This window comes from Trichomycterus rosablanca, chromosome 15 (assembly GCF_030014385.1).
Source record: "Trichomycterus rosablanca isolate fTriRos1 chromosome 15, fTriRos1.hap1, whole genome shotgun sequence".
NCBI classification, from domain to species: domain Eukaryota; kingdom Metazoa; phylum Chordata; class Actinopteri; order Siluriformes; family Trichomycteridae; genus Trichomycterus; species Trichomycterus rosablanca.
In genome coordinates this window covers 19,551,402-19,560,179 of record NC_086002.1, presented here as the reverse complement: position 1 = coordinate 19,560,179, position 8,778 = coordinate 19,551,402, and the positions used below count along the sequence as shown (strand labels likewise).

Sequence of the window (8,778 nt, the reverse complement as noted above, 5' to 3'; positions counted from 1 at the left end):
ACAAACAAACTCCCGATGTACTGTTTTCTAACCGAATTTAGAATTTAAAGTCTAATTAACCGAACTCCGTTCCCAAAACAGTCAAGTCCGAATTTTAGGACAATCTTTTTCATAGAATCCCGTTCTTTGAACAGCCAGACTCCTAAGATTTCCACGTTCAAATCATAGAACCCCGTTCTTTGAACTGCCAGGTAATAGATTTCCAACGTTCGCTCATTCATAGAATCTCGTTTTTTAAACTGCCAGATCCTAGGTTTTACAACGCTCGAATTATAGAATCCCGTTTTTTAAACTGCCAGACCCTATTATTTCCAACGCTCGAATCATAGAATCCCGTTTTTCAAACTGCCAGACTTCTAGATCCAACGCTCGAAAATTTGAGATCTATAGAATTAACCCAGTCCCAGACTCGTTAAAACTTAGATCTTTCGAATCACGCGCCCCTGCTTTTGAAACAGACAGACACGTTTCGCTCCAATGGTGTTCCGGGAAGCCCTGCCGAACAGCCCTTTACCGTTTATTTTGCTCGGTCTGATTCAAACTCAGCAATCAGGAAACATAAATTTTTTAGCTCCAACATATATTCACAGTTTTAAACTATCTAATGATACTTTAGTAATTTAATCAGACACTTACGGATTCTGAGATTCACTTTCACACTCAGTACGCTAAATAATAAATGCAGCTAATATATATACAGAGAACGTCTGTTTACCTTAAGCAGGCGCGCACCTTGTACTGAGTACAAAAGATTTTTTCAGAATTCCAGGTCTTACCTTGATCAGCCTAGAAAAAACACGTAAGAAAGAGGCCGAGCCTTTCTCCCCGCCAGTTTTTAAACTCAGCTAGGCTCCTCCTCCTTTACTGCTGGTGGAGCCAATGAAGTGTGCTAACAAGCCCCGGGCTCTGCCTCCCCCCCCCCCCCCTCTGTAGGAGTCAGGGAGAGAGCCTAGCCGGCGACATGTTGGACAAAAGACCACGTGGCCTGGATGTCGTAAAGCTTGGAAAATGCCGTAAAACTTCCCATATTAAATGTACGTTTTTATGTTCCGAAAAACCTAACACTCTTAAAAGAGCCTTTTGGTTAGAACACGAGAACGACTTTACTTGGCCTTGGCTGCTTTCTCGGTCTTCTTGGGTAACAGAACAGCCTGGATGTTAGGCAGCACACCGCCCTGAGCGATGGTTACACCTCCAAGCAGTCTGTTCAGCTCCTCGTCGTTACGCACGGCCAAATGCAGATGACGAGGGATGATACGAGACTTCTTGTTATCTCTGGCGGCGTTACCAGCCAACTCGAGGATCTCAGCGGTCAGATACTCCAGCACGGCAGCCAAGTAGACAGGAGCACCAGCTCCCACACGGTGGGCGTAATTGCCCTTACGTAGCAGTCTGTGAACACGGCCCACGGGGAACTGAAGGCCAGCACGGGATGAACGAGTCTTGGCCTTAGCCCTAGTCTTACCACCGGTCTTCCCTCGTCCACTCATTTTGATGATCAGATATGTTCGTGGAACAGAACTGAAGTAAACTAAGCGAGAGCTCGAAACGGTATGAACAAAGCGGTAGAGAGAACAGAGTGGCGACACTCCCATAGGTAACGGTTGGAAAGGGGGCGGGAAATTTTTTCTGCGCAGCTTCCGGGTTGTGGAGCTCTGTATTCGCTTGTTAAGTGTGACGTCACGCGTCATTTCCGGGGCCAAACGAACCTAATCGCAAACGCAAACAACTATGGCTAAACCTGTGAACCTTTTTATATATATATTGTAAGATCCATATTGCACTAATTGTAATGATCTATGTTTATTGTCATAAATATTTTCTGTTTGGTTAAAGAATACTTATTTGAGGTGGAGACTTGGTATTTCAGCTATTGATGATTTTTCCTGGTAATCAGTGTATGCTGTTATTCATTAGTCCTCTTCGGTGGAGCCTGCGGGGGGCAGAATTGTACTGACTCTATATACTGACAATATTTATCAAATATACGGAAAGAAAGAGGACGTGGAGCAATAGATTTATGATCGTAGTTTTGTTTGTTATACGCCAATTGCGAACATAGTGAGTTTTTATTTTGTTTTTATAAGAAACTTGGATTAACGGATAAGTCAATGTAAGAAGAAAGTTAAAATAAATTCTGTTTGTGGAAAACTTAAGGAACTCGTGTTGCTGTCGTTGGAAATTGGATTTACAAACATTACCCGAGTCATAAATGTCTAGTCCTTCTCAATAGCTGTCTGGACGAGAAAAGGTCTTATTATATACATATATATTAGAAACATACATTAAGATACAAATAAGACAAGATGTGCAGTACACTAGTGTACTTCAGGTAATCTGAATATCATGAAAAGTTCATGTCATTATTTCATTTCATGTCACCTCATCAAGAGGTAAGCGATCATATTTTTTATTCATTACATGAAAACTGACATTTCTAACTCTTTGGTTTTACTTTTAATCAGTATAGCTTATAGCTTATATAGTAAAAATCCAGAATCTCACATTATTATATGAAATAAAATAAAAAAGCTTGAAACACGTGTAATGAATATACAATGACAGTTTACCTTTTTACATTGAATTATGAACAAAAATATTACTTCATGATATCTAATCGCAAGGAAAGCGGTAAAAAGACAGTTGGGTAGTTTTTTTTCGACTCGGACCTTGAAGCAGTACGGGACACAGCACTGTGGTATATTGAAAATACGAGGGACTCGGCCAACTTGGACCCGGATGTGACGTATCATAAGGTCGACACGTCACCACTTAACAAGCGGATACCAAACAACCCATAGAGCCCCATTCATTTCCACTACTTATCAAGCAATTTTAGCTGTATGTTGCTTTGTTTTAAAAAAATTATGAATTTAATGTCATTAATATACTTAATACTGTTATTGTTTAGCATTTGCTTAGCACTAAATGTTACATGTTTATCTTAATTAATAGGTATAACTGAATTTAGCTGAGTCAGTTTAGCTTAATTAATGACACACGAGTCTTTTCACCTAAAATGAGTTGATTAATCAAGAGTCTTGTTACAGAAATGATCATAAAACATTAGAACCACAATAAATCATTATACTTTTACTTTCATACTTAAGTACATTTGAAGGTAAATTTAGTTTAGTACTTTAGTGGAGGTAAAGAGTATTTTTTTCTTTTACTACTACTTTTACTGGAGTAATATGTTACCTTGGATATCTCTACTTTAACTCAACTGCATGGTTTGTGTACCTTGTCCACCACTTACATTAGACAAAATGAACTAGTGCATATTCATAATGAATTCATTAATGTATTACATGTAGGAATCAATTATTAATCACTCATGAAATAAGAGATGAATGAATGCTATTCCCTGTACCTTAAAGGTACGGTAGTGTGTTTATCAATCTGTTCATTCAGTGCAGGTAAACCTTATGAATCCAGCACATGACTGAGTGACATGAGTGTTTAGCCAAAATGATTATTATTATGAATCCTCAGGAAAGTGAAGGGAGATTAGTTTATGTAAAAAACAAAACATAAAAAAACTTTTATCTCTGTACTGTATATTGTCTCTACTACTTAATGATATCGCATTATGTAATGTATGCTAATATAATGTACTGTGTTAACAAGAACGACCTATTAACAAGTCATTATAAACATCAATCTTCCACTTTATATACCAAATTGACATTAAAGCAGATGCAGTAAATGTAAACGCAGTTCAAAATACCCAGAAATTGTACAAATGTTTATTATTTGCCGTTTAATATTTCATTTACTGCTGCCTGTCCCATTTGAGAACATGACAGCGCCGGGTTTGTTTGGAACTATTGAGGGTTACATGAACCACGTGACCGCGTAGCGGCGAGATCAAGGAGTGTCGCAACTCTCTCTAGCTACGGCTCTGGGTATGATATAGGCAAACTGGCTCTCTCCTATTGGCTTAGAGCGAAGGCACAGCTGAGCCAATCATAAACGCGCCGTCATGTCCCAGGGAAACACATACACGCCCCCTCACATACTGCCCCTCCCCTCCTCCCCTCTCTTCTCCTCCGTTCTCCCGCCCGTGTGATGTATGATACAGAAAAGCTTCTCTTAAGCATCAATTACATTATATTATGTCACAATAACATTTACACTTACAATTACATTATGTAAGGAGCTCATATACGTGAGTGCACATACATACACACATTTATACGGACAGTTTTATGAGGATGTGTGACAAAATCATTATTACACATAAAACGGTACCAGTCATACTTAGTGTTTTGAACTCCTTGCTTATTACACTCTCCAGAAAATATGGATGCATGTATGAATAGTTGTATGTTCGCATGCATGCTTATATGTATGTATGTGTTTAGGAAACGCGACTCTTTAAGGGAAGATATAGGTGGCTCTTAAAAGAGCCGTTTTAAGAAAACGAAGGTAATAAAACAGAAACATGTTTACTTCTTCTTTGGTGCCTTGGCTTTTTTAGGACTCTTGGCTGCCTTCTTGGGGGTCGCCGGCTTCTTAGCTTTCTTGGGGCTCTTGGTGGCTTTCTTAGCGGCCGCAGCGGGTTTCTTGACCTTCTTGGGGGACTTCTTAGCGGCGGGCTTCTTGGCTGCTACCTTCTTGGGCTTCTTTGCAGCGGCGGGTTTCTTTGCGGCCTTTTTCACTTTAGGAGCGGCGGCTTTTTTGGCCGCGGGTTTCTTCACCTCGGTCTGCTTCTTGTTGAGCTTGAAAGAGCCTGAGGCGCCGGTGCCCTTGGTCTGCACCAGGGTGCCCTTGGTCACCAGGCTTTTGACGGCGAGTTTGACGCGGGAGTTGTTCTTCTCCCCGTCGTATCCACCTGCAGACAGAGCTTTCTTCAGGGCGGCCAGGGACACGCCGCTCCTCTCCTTGGAAGCGGAAACAGCTTTGACGATCAGCTCGCCGACGCTGGGACCCGCTTTCTTGGGTTTGGCCGCGGTCTTCTTTTTAGGAGCCTTGGCGGGGGCCGAGCTGGCCGGTGCTGGAGCTTCTTCTACCATCGTTGTTGGAGCTAAAACGGCGCTAAGAAAGAGCGAGTGAAGCGCTGTGCTCTGTTGTACAGAGACTCCTCCCTCTTACGAGAGGGGGCGGGGCTTTATAGCACACATGAGAACTGTGTAGACTCAACTCGACCAGCGCAGCGTCTGTGTGCTTCCGTGACACATGCGCACTTGTGTTTTCTCATGGCAAATAACGATTAAAATACAAGTCCTGATATAAAATGCGAGGTAATAAAGTGCACGTCGGCCGAACATAAGCTCTCTCGTTCATGTAAAAGCCCGCAAAGGTAACCTAACGATGCCCCAGACAGCACAATACGTAGGTGAAGCATCGGTAAAACACCGCCGTGAAGGAAATTCATCGCGTTCTATTTTTAGACGTAGGATATTGGGAGGCAAAACGTGGAAGTGTCGCTTTTTGCTTTCCTATGCAACGTGCATCGGCTGAAGATCGGAACATCGCGTTTTCAGCTCCACTGTCGCATCAGGGTCACATGGAGCCGTGGTCAGGGAAGCCCGCTTGGGACTGAAAGATCACCGGTTCTATTCATCAGACTGTATCAACGATTTTAAAGGAGCAGAGATGTACATGCAGGAAAAGTAAAGCCAAATATTACCCATAAGAAAAAGATTTTTCACTGATACTATCGTCAACAATAAATATAAACTCAAGACACACGAAATTCACTGTTGGTTGTGGACAGAAAATGAAATTGCTATATTAGATTTATATGCACTGCCCCCTGGTTCCATGAACTATAGCTACTGTATAGAAATCTGAATCTGTAACTGGTCATATTGTGTACACTGCCAACCCTGGTTACTATAACAACCACTGTATCAGAGAATGTAATGTGGCCTTTCATTAAAAAAATAAATCAATGTCAGGTGTAAAATGATAACCAGACAGTAGCAACATTTACAGTCACAAACAAATCAGGTTGGTTTACTGCAATGGTAGTTTGAAATGCAGTGGCATTAATAAAAATATTGTTTCAACAACAACACAAAAAGCTCAATAAGAGCATTTTCCACACCTTTAACTGTATACACAGGTGTAAAATATGTAATTTTTAAGATATAAAATATTCTTTGCCAGCCCATTACAGCTTCACATAGTGCCCAGCTCACTCTCTTCCTGCCAGCAGCAACAGAATTTCTGTTATCCATCAATGAACATTTAAAGGAAATGATATCCTACACCTAACACCAAAGATTGCTGTGGCCATTTATGATCTGATAAGCAAAACATAATTTATCATGTAATGTTGAGCATTTAGCAGTTTGCAATAAAATAAATCCTTCAGCTAATAATTAAGGTTGCTGTGGCTGTTTATGATCCAATCAGCAACACTTGCTTCATTTGTACATTAGGCTTATTAATGCTGGCAAATTTTCTCTTCTGATTTACAAAAAATGAATTTGTAGAAATGCTTCAGCTGATGCCAAGTAGCCTTTATTACATGGAAACCTGCAGAAAATATAAAAATATTATAAGGTCAACATCATACAACAGATAAAAATTGAGTTTAATGTACATATAACAATATAGAACATGATGTAACCTTAAAAATAGTGAGCCTGCATGAGATTACAGCCACCTGTAATATAGTTTCAGTTCAGAGTTGACTGAATAAAATATTTATCGATTTAAACACATTTACGAATGATGGTAGAACCAATCATGTTAAAATACAACATAAATTGAACTTGAGTTGCATTAGATACAGCTGGGAAAATGTGATACATTACATAAATTAAAATGAAAATGACAGCACTTTTCACAATCAGACTCGAAGTAGTTTACAAAAAACCCTGGTCCAAACCTTAATGAACAAGCTAAGCAAAACATTGGCAAGGAAAACTACTCCCTCAGAGCAAGAGGAAGAAACCTTAAGAGACTCATCCTACACTGGTCCAAACTAGAAAAATTAATAAGAATAACGAATAATTAGCCTTGGCCTAATAATTAGAGGACTGGGCTTGGTACCAGAAGGTTGCCGGTTCAATTCCCAGGATCCATGGCTGAAGTGCCATGGGCACCGGGGATGGCTGCCCGACACACTGGGTGTGTGTTGACTGGTGCACTGGTGTGTGCGTGTTCACTGCCACAGATGGGTTAAATGCGGAAGACATTATTTTATAGTCAATGCGAAATCTGACCGGGAGCCAGTGCAGTGTGCATAAGACAGGGGTGATGTGTTCATATTTTCTGGTTCTAGTAAGGATTCTGGCTGCTGCATTCTGGACTAACTGCAGTTTGTTTATACACCTACTGGAACAACCAGACAAAAGGGATTACAATAATCCAACCTAGAGGTAACAAAAGCATGGACAAGTATTTCTGCGTCATGTAGTGACATCATAGCTTAGCAAGGTTTCTAAGATGACAGAAGGCTATCCTGGTGGTGATAGCTACATGAGCTTCAAAAGAAAAACTGGAATTAATAATCACACCAAGGTCTATAACAGCTGTACATGGTGTAACTGAAATACCATCCAGAGTTACTATGTAATCAGAAAGTTTACTTCTAGCTGCCTGTGGTCCTAATATTTTTTATTATATAATTTAGTAAAAGAAAATTGTTCAACATCCAGAGTCTAAACTGGTGTCTCTCATCTGGATGTGCTGACACATAGAACTGTGTATCATCAGCATAACAGTGAAAGCTGATACCATGTTTAAGAATAATATTAACCAGAGGTAGCATATCTATACATACATAGATGGGCCTAAAACAGAACCTTGTGGAACACCAAACTTAACCTTACTGTGCATAGAATATTCACCATTTACATCTACAAACTGATAACGGTCACTCAAATAGGCTGTTCCCTAAACTCCAACAATATTTTCTAGCCTATAAAGGAGATCAATGGTGTCAAAAGCTGCACTTAAGTCAAGCAGTACAAGCAGGGAGACACAACCCTGATCAGAGGCCAGTAACAGGTCATTCACAACTTTAACCAGCGCTGTCTCTGTGCTATGATGAGGCCTAAACCCTGACTGACAAATGTTATTTCTATGCAGGTATGAACATAGCTGCTGTGCTACAACCTTTTCTAGGATTTTGGAGATGAAGGGGAGGGTTGATATCGGTCTGTAATTAGACAACTGGCAGGGGTCTAGGTTAGGTTTTTTGCCAGAGGTTTGATAACTGCTTTAAATGATTTAGGGACATAGCCAGTACTAAGAGATGAATTGATCTTTTTTAAAAGAGTTGTATCTGTTTTAGGAAAGTTGTGGGTACGGGATCTAGTATACATGTTGTCGATTTTGATCAAGAAATTAGGTCTCACGGAGAGGGTTAAAAGACTCTAAACGCTGATCTGATGTAACTATACTGACATCTAGTTGGTTTGTCATCAGATTGCTCAGGTTTAGATTAATAGTATTAATTTTGTGCCATATGTTTTCAACTTCATCACTGAAAAAATTCATAAAGTTGTCGCTGCTAAATACTGATGGTGTGGATGCTTCTGTAGTGGTGGTCTTCCTAGTTAGTTTTGCTACAGTATTAAATGTAGGATTAGTTTTGTTTTCTTCTAGCGAGGAGAAATATTTTGCTCTAGCAGCACTAAGAGCTTTTCTATAATTTAGGAGACTCTCCTAAGTTTGACTCTGTTCTAAGACAGTCATTCTGCTGTTCACTCAAAGGGAGGCTGCTACAGGAAGCCAGGGAAGGGTACACAGGAGGGAAGTGATGTGTTTGAACTTTTGAAGGTTGAAGACAACTTAAGCTGCTGCTCCATAAGATGA

At 40.2% G+C, this 8,778-nt stretch overlaps 1 protein-coding gene across 1 annotated transcript; it reads right to left on the bottom strand.

The window, feature by feature from the left end:
* Positions 1–4,451: 4,451 nt before the first annotated feature.
* LOC134328351 (histone H1-like) lies at positions 4,452–5,059 on the bottom strand. The gene has a single exon (XM_063009455.1). It carries the CDS (start codon positions 5,016–5,018, stop codon positions 4,452–4,454), a length of 567 nt encoding a protein of 188 aa, XP_062865525.1. The 5' UTR covers positions 5,019–5,059.
* Positions 5,060–8,778: the final 3,719 nt, after the last annotated feature.

Bases quoted from the DNA above. Each gene is read 5' to 3' on its own strand.
- LOC134328351 (XM_063009455.1), bottom strand. From the start codon at position 5,018: ATGGTAGAAGAAGCTCCAGCACCGGCCAGCTCGGCCCCCGCCAAGGCT.